At 33.2% G+C, this 19,777-nt stretch overlaps 1 protein-coding gene across 3 annotated transcripts in view; it reads left to right on the top strand.

Moving 5' to 3' along the window:
* The window catches only part of GRIK2 (glutamate ionotropic receptor kainate type subunit 2), a 631,568-nt gene that overhangs the window by 473,536 nt on the left and 138,255 nt on the right, over positions 1-19,777 (top strand). For 2 of the 3 annotated variants that reach the window (XM_032651171.1, XM_032651172.1), the window contains exon 11: positions 14,022-14,245. The exons of the other annotated variant lie outside the window; for it this stretch is intronic. In XM_032651171.1, coding sequence (XP_032507062.1) covers positions 14,022-14,245 — 224 coding nt within the window. The remainder of the gene's footprint in view (positions 1-14,021; positions 14,246-19,777) is intronic. 3 annotated transcript variants of the gene reach the window in all.

Genomic DNA, 19,777 nt, shown 5'->3' with positions numbered 1-19,777 from the left:
TACTGTCCAAATGGTGAATTGATCAGGTAAAAGAAGGTATATTATCCTGAAACGAATGCCAAAATCCTGATAGTTCCAGCAGAAAGGCAGTATGGCTGTGGCTGCTTAATTAAGGGGTCTCCATTGGTGAAATAGATAATTTCAGACTGAGGATCTTGCCATCTAATATACAGCACTAGACATGGAAACTTTAAGTGACTAGCAAACAACCACCACACTGCTCAAAACTCAAAGTCAGTGAGTCTTGCTTACTGGTGTGGAGGTGCTCTCTGCCTCCACTCTCCCAGATCCTTCTCACCATCTCTATTCCAATCCCAGCTGATTCAAGGACAAGAATTATTAGAGATTGGGTCAAAGTCTTCCTGTTTTCAAGAGGGACTAAAGACCAAAAATACCTGTCCATGTATATTGGAGAACTTTGGTGAGGTAAGAAAACTTGTATAGCTTTGTTGGATACAGGTGACCAAGGCACCATCCTACCCAGTCTCATTGGTGTCATGGGTCATCCACATTCTGCTGATCAGTTTCAGTCAGGATCCACAATGGAGAAAGGAATCCAACACAACATTGTGTTAAGGGTCCTCTGGGCTAATTCAACATACTGTATTTGTTGCTTCTACCTCTGTATGTAATAAAAGGAACTCATCTGTAATATATCTTAAGGCCCAGAGGGAATCTTCCCAACCATAAAAATTTATGTATAGAAAAGTCCTAGTACCTTTCAATCCCATGATCCTAGTGACCCTTTTGAAGTATAAGTCTCTGTGGCTGATGCTTTTGCCTGTTAATGTCCTGTACCTGAAGTTTTCCCTCAGAGTTCTGGACTCACCACCTTCTAGACATGGCCACCATCTACACCATTTTAAAAAGCTGCTATTAGTTTGCAGTTAGACCATTGTTGAAACTGAATGCCTGATCCACAGAAATCTTGTAACTGCATGACTGATAGTCCTATTTTGAGGTAGGCCAACTTAGACTTTAATAACTAATGTATGGGAAGACCATAAAAGTTTCACTTATCAAGTAGAAATAGTATATATTCAAGAACTCAGCCAGCTAGGCAGCAGTGACATCTTGGCTTTACATGAAACAAGGTAACTTTTGGGAGAAATTTTATCCTCTACTTCACAGCTTAAAATAGCTGCTGACTAACCAGGGCCCTAGGTTCTTCTAAATGCCTAGACTTGGTTCACTGAGAAGTTGAAACATAGTGTTTTCCTCTGGGGTCCTGTGGCTATCCAGTATCAGTGTTAGCCATACAGAACCCAAACTGGACTTGATTTTCTTATTAGTGGGCAGAAGTCAAGGCTATTCTTCTAATTCGTGACTCCAGCTATTGCCAATGCCCAAGGTTTTAGTCTGCTCTTTGGAAAGCTAGATTCTGGTAGATTAGATATACCCCTGTTTGTGGCTTCCAACAATGGAAACAAATTCCGGCTGCTTATTGGAAAGTTTCAGTCACTAATGACTTTAGAATCTATGCTTATTAACTGCGATATTGGTCTTTCTCGCTCATAGTTTAAGTCTCAAAGCATTCCATGAATTTTCTCCTAACTACTCCATTGATCTTTTCCACATACAATTCATTAGGTTTTTACCATTCCTCTGGATATTTCTTGCTTCAAGGAATCTTATATAAGCTCTGGGAGGGATCCTGTTTAAATATCTTTCATCCCCACTCTGCCTGGTCTACCGGTAAATACTGATTGACAGATCCTGTTATATTGTTTCACACATGAGAAAATAGAAGCTTATTTTACTCTACTATGAGATATATTTATGTGAACTTTTAAACCAGTGAAGGAATAGTAATTACCTTCTGAAGTCATGGATATTTAATATTTTTATAATTTAGTCTTCATTCCAAGTTTTTGTTTATACAGATACAGAAAGATAATCAAATTGATTATTGTTCCCTCTTAATTCTGAAAAAACTACATGGACATATAAAAAATAAGAATCCGTAGCTTTGAAATACACTAGCACTTTCTTCAACATGTTATTTAATATTTGATATCAGAGTCTCCATCTGAATTGTTTAGGTTAAAATGCTTATGAAAGGGGAGCTTATTTTCCATTATCCTCAAAATACAAAACATATTGACTGCTTTTCAGAAATTAAAGTAAAACACTCCTTTAACTATTTACTCATTTCATATTTTTAAAATAACTTATCGAAAAAGATCTGTGAGACTTCCCTGGTGGTGCAGTGGTTAAGAATCCGCCTGCCAATGCTGGGGATACAGTTCAAGCTCTGGTCCGGGAAGATCCTACATGCCACAGAGCAACTAAGCCCATGTGCCACAACTACAGAGCCTGCGCTCTAGAGCCCGTGAGCCACAACTACTGAGCCCATGTGCCACAACTACTGAAACCCATGCACCTAGAGCCTGTGCTCTGCAACAAGAGAAGCCACCGCAATGAGAAGCCCACGCACCACAGGGAAGAGTAACCTTTGCTTGCCCCAACTAGAGAAAGCCCACGCGCAGCCATGAAGACCCAACACAACCAAAAATACATACATACATACATACATACATACATACATATATACATACATATACATACATACATACATACATAAATTTATATTAAAAGAAAGAGCTGTATTTTTACTGAAGTTAATCCGTAAGTTTAGGTCAAATAAAATTTTTTATATGTATCTCATTCTTCACATTCTTAAATAAACTGACCACAAAAATTATCTGGATTTAGCTTATTGCACATAGTTTTGTTTCATTTGATTAGTGAAGGTTTTCCAGGTAGAATACATGTATATATAAATGACATGTGTTGTTCTTTCCTACTGGAATAAAAATATATTTTCAGTGAATAAAAATTATAAAATTGAGAAATAATATAATAACCATAATTCTCCTAACTAGGAACAAACATTATTAACATTTTGCTCAATTTATTTCCACTCTTTTTTTTTTTAAAGAAGATATTGGGGGTAGGAGCTTATTAATTAATTAATTTATTTTTGCTGTGTTGGGTCTTTGTTTCTGTGCGAGGGCTTTCTCTAGTTGTGGCAAGCAGGGGCCAGTCTTGTCTTCATCGCGGTGCGCGGGCCTCTCACTATCGCGGCCTCTCTTGCTGCGGAGCACAATCTCCAGACGCGCAGGCTCAGTAGTTGTGGCTCACGAGCCTAGTTGCTCCGCGGCATGTGGGATCCTCCCAGACCAGGGCTCGAACCCGTGTCCCCTGCATTAGCAGGCAGATTCTCAACCGCTGCACCACCAGGGAAGCCCTATTTCCACTCTTGATTCTATACTTTTTAAACATTATGTTATAGAACTTTTAAAACATGTTCAAATAGAAGAGTAAAGTTAAATTTCATGTACCCATCACCAAGCCTCATGGATTATAAACTCATGGCCAATTTCATCTCTACTCCCACAGACTTGCTTGCCACCTGCATTATTTTGAAGCAAATCCTAGACTTCATATCATGTCATTTATAATACATATATTTCAGTATTTATCACTAAAAGTGAGGTACTAAAATTTTTTAAATGGCTACACTCTCATTATCACATAGAAAAAATATGATTCCTTAATGACATTAAGTACCCAACCATCAGTACTTATTTACATTTTTCTGGTTATCTTATAGTATTTTATTTACTTATTTAGTACTTGTTTACTTGTATAAATTGAGATCTGAAAATGCTCTTTAATTTATTATTGGTTGGTATATCTCAAGAAGTATGTAATCTGCAGGTTTCACCTTTACCGTGTTTTTATTTAGTTGAATTCATGTTTAATATTGTGTTTCTATACTCACTGACATTGGCAGTGTCCATGCCATTTCACTGGAAACTTCACAAAATGCTGCTTAATAATGCATAGTAATTCTTTCTTGCTGTACCCTAATTTATTAACCATTCTCTTCTGAGGCATAGAAGCTACTTGCATTCCCAGATTACAGGTGATCTTGAGAGAACACCTTTGTATATCAGCCTATTTCTGAATTTAGAATTATTTCTTAAAAATTCGAGATGTGAAATTCTAGTACAATGGATAGATTTAGTAGGTGGTCCACTTCCATTCAATAGAAAAGTTTTTGCTTATGCTCTCTGTCTTAAATCCTTCCATATCTGAAATTAGACATTTGATTCTATTGCATAGGGTTTTTAACAACACACACGCAAAGATCATTCTTTCTGGTTTTAGGCAAGAGGAAAGAAAAGAGAAAGAGTCAGGAGAGAAGGAAGGAAGGAAGGCAGAAAGAAGGATCAAAGTGGGGGCAGTTTGGATAAAATAATAGAAAATTCTAACCTTTCTTTACAGGCTTTTTTCTTAATATTGCATCCAGTTTTGTACTATCAAACACTACTGTAATTATAGCAGTTAGTATTAGAAAGGTTTTTGTTTGCTGTTTTGTAGAAATTTTCTTGTTTAATCTTTATGTTCAAACTTAATTGTGAGTTATTCAAGCATCCTTAAATATATGGGGATATAATATTAAATTCTAATAAACAAATATGGGAATGGCCTCAATTTTTATTAACAAACATGGGGAAGTGGTCTCAGCTCAGTTATTACACTTGGCTTATTAGAAAAATCAACTATTCTGGAAGGAAATTGCTGTTCATCAGTGATATTTTCAGAAAATCATAAAGCTGTTTTTACTAATCAATGGGGAATTTCTATAGAGGCATGTGATCACAGAGCTGATATAGGAATAAGGTCATGTCACAAGTTCAGAAATACTGTGGACAGTGTAATTACTCTGTTTTTCTATTATTATTTACGTAGGGCTGAGTTACCACAAACATGATGTTTTTCTTAAATATTTAATAGGTAGTATAGTATTTTAAAAAATTCTAAGGCACAGTTAAATAGCTTTGTTGCAGTTGAATTTGAATGAAAGTATTTATAGAGATAACATTTATCGGGTAAAGGTAAGATAATAAACCTGAATGGTATTATTTCCTTTTAGTGGAAAAAAACATAGAAGAGTGAAATGAGAGGTGCAATGACACAAGTTTTCTCTTCTAAGTCTGACACCTTTTGTTTAGGGTTGGAGTGTTTTGTCATGTAATGTTTCTATTTTCTGGAGAGGATCAACAAGATGATTAAACTCGGAGGAGCTGGGAGGGTTGGAGACATGTTTGCTGCTCCTCCAGCATACCCAGCTTGTTTCTACCCCAGAGCCTTTGTAACTTACAAATCCCTCTGCCAGGGGAACTGTGATCAGAACCTCACAGGACTTTATCCGTGACTTGACTGAGTGTGGACTCAAATGTCAGGACCTTGGAGAGGTTTCCTCTGTTCATCTTAGCAAAAATAGTGCCCTCCTTTTCTCCCTAGTTACACTCTTACCTCGCTTTATCTTCCTTCATAGTACTCTTCACGTCCTGACATTATAGCCTCTAATTGTTTCATGCTCAGTGTCTGTCTTCTTCACTTTGTCTGTCTTCACAGTACTATGAGCATCTAGAACAGCTCTTATTACAAAGCAGTCAATCAAGAATAAATACTTGGATAAATTAGTGAATTGTTCGATAATAAATTGTTGAATAAATGAGTGAATGAATGGTTTCAGATAGATATCAGGGTTCTAAGTTTCCTCATACCTCAAACATTTTAACACATATTGAATAAACAGTTAAAACCTTTATAAAACAATTAAATAGTACAGATTCAAGGAATTTCATTAGTCATGGAAACCAGAGAAAATATGTTACAAAATATTTTTCACTAGAGAATTAATTGTAACGATATCCAGATGCAACACAGGCTAGCTGTTTAGATATATGTAAATATTTTTATTGCCCAAAGTTCTTTCTTACTGTGTGTGTTATTTTAGCAGTTTATCTGTTTAACAAATACTAATATGTACTTTGTATTTGTTGTAAGTATAAGCATATAATACAGACTTTTGAATGTAGGGAATTAAGTAAATTTATAGTTTAGGTTTGATGCACTCAGATAAGTTTGCTTAGTAATTCAGCACATGATGTAAATCTATTTGCAAAGCAAGTTCTGGGAGAAGTATGTTCTATGTAGCAAAATGTTATCCCTGTTCTGTTGGAAAATACACAGAAGATCTTGTTTATGCAGATCTCTTATACAGAGATCATATATTCTCTCTAATATTTGAGTCTAACAAATACATTTAAGTAAGATAATGAGGCTTTATAGGAAAAGTATCTAATGTTTATTTGTATTTTAGCTGGAAAAAGAAATAGAAGAGGTTGAGCTGGGGGCATCTTTTGTTTTATTTTATGTGGTTTACAAGTGCTATCCACTATTCAACTCTTCTTATTCCCTCTCATATTGAAGAATGAATCACTGTAAAGGTCACTTTAATTTTTAACCTCATCAGCATAGTTATTGTTGTTATTGTTAATCCAGTGATGAAGAATAAATAATCAGGAGCTTTAAGATGGGTTATATGCTGCACACGTTTCCCTCTTGAGTTCATCCCACTTTCTTTAATACTACTACCCATGGAGCATTTATGTATTGGTCCCATTTCAACTCCAGGTTTTGCAGGATTAATGTAAATTCCAATAATGAATATCTTTTTATATTAACCCATTAGAGTAACAATTGGGCAAGCCAGTAAAACTGTAGCACAACTGTACCTTATACATACTTTAACTGAAGGACTTATTAGAACTTTTCAATTATTTGTTTCCATGTTAATCTTCCGTATGCTGCTGTCACCTGAGAAATGAGACTGTCATAAACACCTTTGTATCCTAAACTTTGCCCAGGCCTTGTGAATAGCTGAATTTTGATAATTCTTTGTGAAGGAATGTTTGTTACTGTGAGAAATATTCTTAATAAATTAATTCTAAATTTATTCTAAACTAAGTAATGTCCAATTTTAACATAAACTAATCATAATTGGATAATTTAATTGCATTGATTATTTACAACTGTTATAATTTACCTATTATTTTAAAATAGATCCTGGAAATCCAATGTACTTAATCCATTGTCCACTGGAGAACGGTTTACTAGAGCAGAATTATAAGTTCACAGTTCTATTAAGAGCGTTCCTTGTAGATCATAGTCATCCATTCTAGTGCTAGTAGTTGTTTCTTGGTCCACTGGTTGTGTTACCAGAGCATTTAAACTCAGAAATGAAAACAGGTTTAGCTGAAAATATATAGGTGAAATAGTAGCTTAAATCAGTAACAATGAATTGTGTGAATGTCTTATAGGCTCAAGAAATAACCTGGTATTTTAAATAGCATGTTGAATTGTTTCTAGTTTTCTATTTTGAAACTTGCATATAAGTTTGTGTCAAAGAAGTGATTCAACATCTCTCACTTCTCAAGTACTTGCTTGATGAATACATAACATTTTGAGTAATACTGTAGGATTGTTTTCCTTGTGTTGTTTTTAATATATGTTTAAATATAACCATAGGAACTGTCGAAAGTAATAGAATATCATTCCTATTTAGGTGATTATCTTTAGCAGAATAAAATATTTTCACTTAATCTATAATTTTAAAAGACATTAATTATTTTAAAATTAGGAAATCTGTAATACCAAAAATCCAGACAGAAAATGTCAGAAACACCATCATTCAATGCTTTGCTCATGAATAACAGGTATACAAAATTCCACTTTGAAGTATTAATAGTCATGATTTCCAATTTTTTTTTTTTTTTTTTTTTTTTTGGCGGTACACTGGCCTCTCACTGTTGTGGCCTCTCCCGTTGCGGAGCACAGGCTCAGCGGCCATGGCTCACGGGCCCAGCCGCTCCGCGGCATGTGGGATCTTCCTGGACCGGGGCACGAACCCGTGTCCCCTGCATCAGCAGGCGGACTCTCAACCACTGCGCCATCATGGAAGCCCTCCAATTGTTTTTAATAGAAATTTAGTTTTCCTGAAATTATCAATGTGAAAAAAACCCCTCAATCTCTATGAACCTATTTTTTTTCTGAAGGAGCTAAACTAACTCAATTAATGCATTAAAAAATAAATAAATCTCATAGAAATATTGCAGTGAGAGAAGAGATATTGTAACAATTTTAGTACAGGAATATTATTATTTATAAACCATCCATTGAGAGCTTACAATTAAATCAGATACGGATGGGAATGAAACAAAACAACAAAATAAAACCAAACACCCCCGCCACACACACACACACACACACACACACACACACACACACACACACACACACACACATCAATGTTTTGGAGCTCTGGCTCTTCTGAAGGATTATCAGTTGAGAAGTTTATTTTTTATCTGTCATTTGTGGCAAGGTTGGTAGATTTAGTCAATATCATTTGAAATTATCAGCAGGCTTACTTAAGCATTAATAAAATGACAGCTACTGAAGCAGCAGCTGAATCTACTACTGTTTGTGTTTAATGCTTTCTTAATTGTCCCTATTCAGGTCCTACAAGTGTGAAAGAACTCTCCTTATTTAAGTAATAACTCAACTATGTTACTTTCCATTGTGTACTATGTGTTTACTACTTGGTTTGGTGAAAAGTAACTATAAGGCATATTTTTCAAATATAAGCTTATGTTTTATGTGTGTTCTATGTGTGCTGGAAGTCAGTAGAAGATTCTGAGCAAGAAGTGATAATCTGGTATGTGCTTAAAAAGACCTTTCTGGTCTTTAGATGAAAAACAGACACTAACTGGGCAAGAATGAAAGCAGGGCATCAATTAAGAGGTCACTGCAAGAGTCCAGACAGTATGACTGGGAGGGTAGTGGTGGAGCGGGTATGCCATGTGTACAGAAGGTGAACTGTGTTTCCCTGAAAGTGCCCACAGAGGTAAAGCATTTGTTCACATCATACATTGTGAAGAATTTGGGAAAGTGTGCTGTCACTTATAAGTGTTATTAAAATTAATATGCATAATTAACTAGCTTAACTTTCTTAACTAAATCAATAAAAATATTCCAATTTTTTCATATGCACTTACTACTTTAATTATTTTACCCATTTATTAAGCATTTCACAACATTATAGAAAAGAAAACAATGTTTAGGACTGGTTTTCCATTGTTAAATTGCAAGACCTTTCAGAAGTATGCATAAGATGTTTCACTGACCAGATCGCATATTGTAACATAACAGCGTTATGTTCTTTGATTCTTAGGACTTCATTACGAAGGTTTTCTCAACATGATCAAATTTGCGGTCATTGTGCCATTCATGAAGATATGCTTTGTTATCTAGTTTTTGTATTAGGGAATTAGAACTTAGACCAATAAATTTTACCATTCTTCTTTAATGGGACTTTAATCAAAGGGCCGCTATTAGCTATATAACTCCATAAAAAGAATTATTCTGTTCTCCCTAGATGGTTAGTTCACTAGAAATTATATTAATGTACAAATAAATCTCATTTCTAGAGCAAGATCAGAAAAAAGTTTAATTTTAAAATTCTCTGAGTGATTTCCTTTTAATTTTCTTTGAACATTTTAGTAAGTTAAATTGAAACTGTATTCAGCAAACATTTACTAAGCAATTCCTTGGTGTCAAATTTTGTCCAATACCCTAGAGATGTTAAATTGATTATGATCATAGGGCTAAATAAGACAATTTGGAAGAGTTTCACATAGAATGATAGAATAGTAAATTAATGCTTATTAAATTAATAAGATAGCTGCTGCCTAGGCATCTCTGAAATTTCCAGGGAGGAATACTTTACCATTTTCTCAGTTCAGTGATATGTGCTTTGATCGAAGAGAATGCCTGCAGGCTTCAAAGTGCTTATACTCTCATAATACAGTTGCAACAATGTGTGCATTCAAATCTCTCATCATATTAGGTGACTTACATGTGAAAAACTCAGAAAAAGCACAACATAAAGTACTGTTACATGTTAAATTATATGGTTAAGTTTATAAGTGCATAAAAAATTTACTTAGGAGAAATTAATGTGTACAGAATGTTCAGGGAAGGCTACATTGGAGAAAACGAATCGGAGATGTGTCTTATAGATTTATAAGATGTGTCTTACAGATGTGTCTTATAGTGGAGAAAAGGGGAGATCATTTGGGGGCAGGGGAATATGATGCGTTTGAATGATTGTACAGAAAAATGGTGGGAAATGAATATGGTTAAGTCATCTTTGGGATCATACTTTCCTTAAACTCTCATGATTCTGGTTTTTTCATCTGTAAAAAAGGAAATCACAGTACACATTTGAGCTGTTGTGAGAATTAATGGACGTATTATAGGCAAAGAATACAACACAATCTTGGCCCACAGTAGACCCATTTGATGCTAGCTACTGCTAAGATATTCTTTTTTTCCTCCTACTAATTCAGACTTCTGTCATCTCAGACTCTTTCTTCAAGATGTAATGCAAGTATAATTGTTTGGAATGGTCTTCTCTGACCCAGTCCGGTGGTAGAAGTGAGCTCTCCCTTTTCTTTGTATCAATACTATTCATGTGACACATAACAATTTACTTATTTTTCTTTTGATGAAATCGTTTCTTATCTAAATCAATTTTGACTACTGGCTCTTTCTAATGCAGGAATACTTTATTCTTTAAAATAAAAGATCAGTGACTAAATCTATTTTCAAAGAATAGATTTAAAAGTTGTGGGATTATTCCATTTTGCCATCAAGGTCTTTTCTCCAAATGCTCTGTCTTTAATAACATGATATTTGATGGGAAAATACCACATCTCTCACTATAAACCTCTTTAATATAATAACATATTGATTAGATTCCAAAATAATTATATTATTAATGGATTTGTAATGAAGATAGATCTTAGTCACAGATAATGGTATAATGTATAAATAAGTGCTCATCTTTATTGCTGCAAGATAGTCCTGATATCTCATTTTGTAAATGGATTTTAAAAATGTACTTGGTGTGCAATTAGATACTGCTTATTTTTGACAATTGATATTTGATAAATTTTGTGTGTTTTACTGTCAGTAGTTAACCTAGTTCTAATTAATTAATCAATCAACATATAACACATTGAATTCTACTAACGAGGATGTGGTTAAAACAACCTGCTCTTATTTAAAAATAATTAATAGGTTTTTAAGAGCAGTTTTAGGTTTATAATAAAATTGTGCAGAAAATAGAGTTTCCATATATCTTCTTCTATTCTACCCCCTTTCCCTACAATTTCTCTTATTATTAACAGATTCCATTAGTGTAGTACATTTGTTACAATTGATGAACATTTATTGATACATTATTATTAGCTAAAGTCCATAGTTTTCATTAGGGTTAATTCTTTGTGTTTTCCAGTTTTATGGATTTTGATAAATGCATAGTGTCATGTATTCATCATTACAGTGTCATGCAGGATAGCTTCACTGCCTTAAAAATATTCTGTGCTCTACCTATTCATCACTTTCCCCCTCCCCTGAACACTGGGAAACCACTGATCTTTTTACTGTCTTTATAGTTTTCCCTTTTCCAGAATGCCATATATATGAAATTATATAGTAGTAGTCTTTTTATACACGTTGTTCACTTAGCAATTTGCATTTTGGGTTCTTCTATGTCTTTTTATGGCTTGATAGCTCAGTTCTTTATGTTGCTGAATATTATTCCTTTATACACATGCACCAGTCTACTTTTTTTTAATTAAATGGTTAAAAGTGTGGGTTTATATATTTTGTTTCAAGCGACTAATTTATTTTATAATTGAAAGCATACTATATATTTTGTTTGTTTTTTTAGAATATAACTTTTTTAGGCAATGCCAAGTAAATTTTGATGTATGTCTAGTCAATCCTATTAATATATACCTGTAGAACAACATTTTTGGAATAATACAGTAGTTTTGTTTTAATATATGTTACTTGAATTGTTTCCTCACTTTTGCTGATATATACTATGAATTTAAAAGTACTTTACCAGTTTAAAGCATACTCACTGACATGTTTTATATGTGGTGAAATTTGCTTTCCATGTGCCTAGGAGGAGGGTGGATTGCAAAGTTAAATGGCACATGATAAACTATGCTGAATTCAACCACCAAATCAGGAGCAAACCACCACTCTATTTTTTCCTTTTTTTTTTTTTTTTTTTAACCTGGAATCCTTGTTTCTTATATTATCACTTCCCTTCCCTAACAAACTTGTTTACTTTTTCAAACCATCTCCCCTTTGTTGAAAAGGTTCTATTTGCATGAACTCTGCATCTGACCATCTAAATTCTGAGACTGTAATCTATCAATTCCTGCCCTTCTTCTATGTATTTCCCTTTCCACCTCTACATTCATTCTACATGAATGAATGAATGATGTCTCCATGATTCCACTTCTGGTTTCTGAGATGCATGACATGGTTAGTTCTAGGTATCGATTCCAAAAGCTTAGGTTTATGTCCTTGGTTCCAATGCTCAATTAGTTCTATGACAATGAACACGTTTTTAACTTCTGTGGTTTCAGTTTCCTTATCGAAAAATGGGAATAACAGTAGTATTGCATAAGAATTAAATTTAACAATTCAAGTAACCTTCTTAGCACAATGCCTGTTGCATAGCAAATGCTCAAGTAGTATGAACAATTATTATTGTTAAATTGACATTCCTTGACTTATGAATGTGAAATATGATTGTACTCTTGCCAGAACCCTGAAGATTTGTTTTTCCTTGCTGGTTGTTAGGAAATATCTTTCTCTCTCCATTGCTACTCTCAAAGATATTCTATCCAAGCATCTCCCACCACCACCCACCTGCAATGCACAAGTGCACACAAACACATACTCAGAATAAGGTTGTCAACAAAGTTAGCCTCTCAGAGAAGGTTCTTCCTTAAGTCCTCCAATAATCCCTGAGACAAGGAAACAGTAGAAGACCAATTTCATTCTTTTTTTTTAAAAAATAAATTTATTTATTTTATTTATTTATTTTTGGCTGCGTTGGGTCTTTGTTGCTGTGCACGGGCTTTCTCTAGTTGCGGAGAGCGGGGGCTACTCTTCGTTGTGGTGCGCGGGCTTCTTATTGCGGTGGCTTCTCTTGTTGCGGAGCACGGGCTCTAGACACGCGGGCTTCAGTAGTTGTGGCACGTGGACTCAGTAGTTGTGGCGCATGGGCTTAGTTGCTCCACGGCATGTGGCATTTTCCTGGACCAGGGCTCGAACCCGTGTCCACTGCACTGGCAGGCGGATTCTTAACCACTGTGCCACCAGGGAAGCCCAAGGACCAATTTCATTCTGTTATACATCTTTCTGTAGTTCTTTAAGATGAGCATTTCCATATATTCTCTGAAAGCTCCATATGGTTATAAAAATAAAAGAAATACAGATTCTCATCATAGGTTGGAATAGATGCCTTTGTTACTTCAAAACATTGTAATTATTTATTTCAATATGTTAGAGCTTAAGTTCATCCCTGACAGATGGTTAAAACATGGCGAGTGAAAAGCATTAGTAATTTAACATATTTAAGCTACCTGGAAAATTAGCAACTTTGTGACAATTGAAAAATCATTTCCCTATGCGATTTAGGCAAGGCTGCAAGGATTTTCTTTAAATAATATAAAACAAATTAGAGAGATAGTAACAAAATTCAGGGGCCGTAAACAAAATCACATTAAAAGAGGATTTTCACAATGTTAACTACTTAAAGAATAAAACATTTGAACTGTGCTCTGTAGTTTTAAAACCAGAAAAATAAATGTTTCTCGATTATTAGCTAAATAATTTGAGGTAGTTATTATTATTTACAATTTGACCAAAGTATTTATAAAATCATAATTGATATTGTTTTTAAAGTTTAAATTAAAAGTATTATGAGCAGGTTTAGTAGCATAATAATCCAGGTACTAAATGTACAATGGTTTCTTCAGTGTTTTTCATCCTATACAGTTTTTTCTTTCTATATCTACTTGCAATAACTGCTGATTTGTTAATCTAGAAACTCATTGAAATGAGTAGCAGGGTAAATCAGATGCTTCACTTCAGAGTTATGAATGCTTTAAGTGTTAACATGACTGTTGCTGAGACAATTCTTGAGTGTAAAGTCTTTGTTTTATTTCATATGGTTACTACTCGTTGTGACTTAGAACACTTTTTTTCCTTTTTTGTGTTTCTCTCTACAGAAAGCTGACCTTGCAGTTGCTCCACTGGCTATTACCTACGTTCGAGAGAAGGTCATCGACTTTTCCAAGCCCTTTATGACACTTGGAATAAGTATTTTGTACCGCAAGCCCAATGGTACAAACCCAGGCGTCTTCTCCTTCCTGAATCCTCTCTCCCCTGATATCTGGATGTATATTCTGCTGGCTTACTTGGGTGTCAGTTGTGTGCTCTTTGTCATAGCCAGGTAACATGCTCACTTTTGTGATTTTTTTGGCAATTGTTACCTCCTTTTTCTAACTAATAATTGTCAAAAGTCACAATCAATGTTACTTTTCTTTTCCTTTATTTCCCGTGGGGTGCTGGAGAATAATGAACTTTTTCCTTTATTTCCCGTGGGGTGCTGGAGAATAATGAACTTTTAAGAGTCATATAACTTATTATAATGTACTCTGATGCCTTTTTGGCAGAAAGCATGCTGGCTGTGTCAGTAAGCTATAAGTGTGGTAGAGTTTACTCTTCTGAATAAGAAGCTAGAAACAGTTCAAGTCACAGTGATATAAAAATTATTTCCTCATTGTCAAAATTTATCTTGAACCAGGTAGCAAAACACTATGTTTTATTTATTTGAATTAATAAAACAGTTATAAGAAAAATCAAAGTGGTAACATTTAAAAGGAGGCTTTTAAAAACAAAGGCTAATTAAAAATAAGCATTTTAAGTATAAAAAGACTACCATGATTTTTTACATAAAATTTGTCATTTTTTTTTTTTTGTTCACAGAATATATCACCACAAAAAATTGCCCTTTTTTTTTTTTTTTTTGCGGTACGCGGGCCTCTCACTGCTGTGGCCTCTCCCGTTGCGGAGCACAGGCTCTGGACGCGCAGGCTCAGCGGCCATGGTTCACGGGCCCAGCCGCTCCGCGGCATGTGGGATCTTCCCGGACCGGGGCAGGAGCCCATGTCCCCTGCATTGGCAGGCGGACTCTCAACCACTGTACCACCAGGGAAGCCCATAAATTGCCTTATTTTTGTTGACATGTAGGGTATATTTCAATCATAGCATCAGAAACTCAAATGCCTAAGTGAAAAAATACATATTTTTATGATGGCTTTTAAAATCTATGATATAGCTCAATATATGTTGCTTTTGCTACTTTATTGTTACTCTGGAAGTGGAAATTTGTAATTATTTTTCATTTATGCTTACCTCACTACCAAATTTTCAACAGATAGATTATTTTGATATGCTTTAGCTTATTTTTGCCTTAATTAAGGAGATTAAAACTATCCCTGGGCTCAGAGCTCTACTGTTACTGGAATGACTTTGGGAGTCACATACTCATTATAGTCTTTGAATTTTTATATTCTATCAGATATCAGAAAACTCTAAATCCAAGATGAATTAGAATGCTACATATAATTTTTTCATGTTGATAATAATACTTGTATAAATATAAATATTTTTGCCTTAAATTCAAAATTAAGTATTAAATATGTGGGTTATTTTTTCAGTTAATTTATGTGGGTTCTTCTGATCAATTATCACTAAGGATATTTGTCCTTCCTTGAACTTTTTTTAATGAAGTCATATTTTTGTTCCAAGCAGTGAAAAACGCTTAGTTTATTCAATTAAAAAAAAAATAAAATCATTTTAGAAGTAGCATAATATTTTTGATATATTTTTATATGTTTACATTTTATAGTTATGCACATAGATATTTCTGATACATTTACACATAAATGTTATACAGATTATAATTTTCTACCTAATAGGTTCAATATTAACACGAGTCCTTCAGAAAATTATCAGTTGTATTTGACTGAAAATTTGTATTGGAACCATATATGCATATAGCATTTGTAGTAATATGGTAGATTGAGTTAAAATTTTTATTTGAAGTTTAGAGTTTTTCCCCCCAAATGAGAATTTGGAGTATGAAGTTCATAAACTTTAAGCTCCAGTTTTTTCCATAGCTTGTACAAATAAAAAAGCCTTCTCATTTTTGAGCATCTTTGGACCAATTGCATCTTTTTTATAGTGACCAACACAAGGCTTCCTGTTTTATATGTGTGCAGAGAAGTGAGTTCACAGATTACAGCTTAAATAATTCAATGACTAGAGAACTCTACAGCCTTCCCACAGAACAAAAAGAAAAAAAAATATTCTGAAGTATAGAAAAAACGTTTCTTGATGTCTGCAGGTACACCTGTTCCCTCTTAATCAAATTAACTAAAGTTCTCAGGAAGGATATAAATAAAGCCTAGAGGAACATGTCCTGAGACAGTTGTGATGCAATTGTGTAGCCATCAGTCAAGCTGAATTAAGTTCTAATAGCAGTTTCCAGGGGATCCTAAGCAAAGACTATTGTGTTACTTCAAATTAGAAATTTTAGATATTTCTAATTTTCTGAGCCCAAATCTTCTAAAATTAGATTCAAAAGCAGATAGTGAAACATCTGAATTTTTTTACAGCTTAAAAGAATATTAGCAAATAGAGACATGTGGTATGGATATGCACTAATCTAACTTCTAAAAATTTCTAAAACTCTCACTTTATATCAAATAATATAATATCTGTAGACTTATGATAACCTGTATTAATTTTACACGAAAGAAATTCATCCATGTCTTTCTATCTGAGAACATAACATTAACTGGTGTGCCATTTTTTAGGGTCTTTGAATTTTAGAATATTACTGTTGAATTTTGTCAGTGATTAAATGAACGGATTTGAAAATGATTCTATTTCAGCATCTTATTCAACGATGTGAAATTAAGTTTATTATCTTCATTTATGGGTAAATAAATATTCTATTAAATAATAAATAATATAGGATATCCTATATTAAGTAATAAATAATATTACATATTCTTGGTGAAGTAATATGTAATATAAAAATCAATTCTTTACAGATTATCTCAGAATATTTTCTTCAATTCTCAACATTATTATAATCTTGTATAAATATTGTCAAATTAAAAAACACACTAAAACTCAGATTAAAAGAAAGTTTCTTGAGTAGAGTCCATTTAAATTCTAAACTGAACCTCCAAAACCAGATGATTTTGTATAAGTAAAATCCACTCTGACCTGGTATTGCACTCTTGCTACCGTGAAAGTAGTTCATGATGTGCGAATGACAGGAAAATGTCTGAATTTCAATTGTAGAACTTAATTACCTTTCTAACCAAAATGACATCATGATTATTTGTTATCAGTTCAAAATGTAGCATTTTTATTTTATCTGTGAAAAAAGATTATGTCTTATGCCATATAGAGATCACAGATGAACATATTAACATCATTACTGATGTCAAAATAAGTATGGCATTTCCTTTATGTATATTCTTTGTCCTAATGATTACAAAGAAAAGAAAGACAAATTACATTAAAAAATTCTCAGATATCTGTTTTATTTTCACTGAAATTCAGAAAACAAAGTTCTAAAATAATACCACTTCAACAACAAAATTTATATTTATTAACAGATATTATGCTATATTGAATTCTAAGAAGTTATATAATATCTACTTAGAATTAAAATAAATTTTATCTCAAAATTAAAATATAGTAAATGATTTAAATATCTTAAAATTTTTAATTGGCATTACTTTACTTTTGTTTCAATCACCAGCTAATATTGTCCCAATTATTATTGTTACAATTAATCTTCTATGTCTTTTTAGCTACCAAGCCACACCTTCAATTTGTTTTCTGTTTCCTCTTTAATTATTCCATCAATCATTCACTCAATTAGTCAAATATTTCTTGAACGTGTAGTGAACACTGGATAATTAGGATTCCAGGAAGTATTATACATTAATTTATATCCCTCATCTATTCATTAATTTATTCAGCAAGTATCTACTGATTACGAATAATGTTCTGAGAATTATACCAGATGCTTAAATCCAAGAACAAACATGGCTTGATACATTTTTTCATTAATAAACTCATAACCAATGTGTTTATCTGACAATAAATATGTATTGGCCTTGAATGAAAGTCATGAAAATGTTTTATAGTTATCCAATGTTTTTTTAATGAATTACATGTATTTTAAATATATTTATCTAAAAATGACTTGTAACGTATATTTCACTGAAGAGAAATATACAACTATAAAGGAAATAAGACATTAGGCAGATTGTTAGTTATCATTAGAATACTAGATTTGAGGCTTATTGAATATCTGCTGTATCATAGTATTAACAATATTAAATTTGTGATAAATTTGTGATAATTATTAATAGATTATATGTTTTAAAAATTAAATTTAAAAGTAAATAATGATTGTTACCATTTTAATATTTCCCCTAAACTTCATTTTATAAGAAAAAAGATTATCTTAGAAATACTTGAAAATGCTCTAAATTTATTTTAGCAAGTGTTAAGAAAAAAATACATTGTCTTATTTGTCTTGGTATGGTTTTATAATCCATGATCTCTTGCAAACAGTTGCATTGTTGTTTATAGCATAATGACATAATCAGCATGCTTATCTGAATTAGCTGAGAACTCTTATTTAAGAGTAAAGATGAACCTGAGGTACTGCATTCTAGATACAGAATGACCTTATCCTAGGTATTCTAAGAATAGCTCTTGGCTGACAGAGGATTAGGAAGAAATCTTGTCCATGACGGGCTTGTGCTTAATCATATATGCCCCTAGATCTTTTTCCCTCTCTTTCTATTCTTTTCTTCCTTTGATCTAGGTTTATTAGTATAGGGATGGCAATTAGTCATATAAAAAGCCTATTTATGGAACCCACCCTTTACACTAATGAGAGATATTTTTCACCTTGCTTCAAATATTTCCTTTGTTAAAAAAATAGATAATATTGATATAATAGATCCTATTTATAAAATAAGTCAATTTAAATTATTATAATATTAAAGAATTTAAAATTTTCTTTTAGCCATAGGTGTCACCAAGACAACCAGAGCTGTTGTGAAATTTAGCATGTAAATTTTGGTCTAAGGTCCTTAGTAATTTGATATACAAAGATGAATAACTGAAGGTCGAACTTAAAAGAAAGGAATACTGGTATACACATTTACCTCCAACAGGATTGATGTAACCTTAATAATTATTCACTAAGCATATAAGAACTTTGTATATTTTATTTTGAGATTGGCATTTTAAAATTAAATACAGATAAACTCTGGAGAAGAAAAATAATACTATACCAAATTTGGTAGCAATAAATTATTACAGAAATTTCTTAGATTACTTAAATGAACAAATGATTATGCCAAATATAGGAAAAAGAGAAAGAGAAGAAATTTTGACCAACCTGGCTTTCTTAGCAAGAATAGCAAATCAAGGATACTCAATGTGTCATATACATAAGATTCGTTTTTCTAAGTTAAAAAGAATATAGGAATTTCTTGTATGATTTTGCATTGAATTACTTTGCCTGGTTTTTTAAGATATTAGAATATCATCTATTATATTATTGGATTAGGTTGCAGGGGAGCAAGGGACAGTCTCCCTAGAATCTGCTCAAAGGCTTATTATTACAGTGACTGCCAGGCCCGACTTGACATACATTTTGGCTCTAACATGGTCTGTGGTCACAAGATGACAAGACTATTGCCTTACTGAGAGTCCTTATAGTTGCAAAAATATTCTGTATTTCTCTTGGAGCTCAGAGGTAAAGATCTTCTAAACATAGTGTTTTTGATGGTTTAACCGAGTTTAGAAAACCATGTCGAAAGTGCTTGCATTAACAGCTTTGATCTCAGCTCCTGACTAGTGTGCAATAGCTTTT

Source organism: Phocoena sinus, chromosome 12, assembly GCF_008692025.1.
Source record: "Phocoena sinus isolate mPhoSin1 chromosome 12, mPhoSin1.pri, whole genome shotgun sequence".
NCBI lineage: Eukaryota > Metazoa > Chordata > Mammalia > Artiodactyla > Phocoenidae > Phocoena > Phocoena sinus.
Note: the sequence above shows the minus strand (reverse complement) of the source record. Positions and strands in the feature narration are given on the sequence as shown.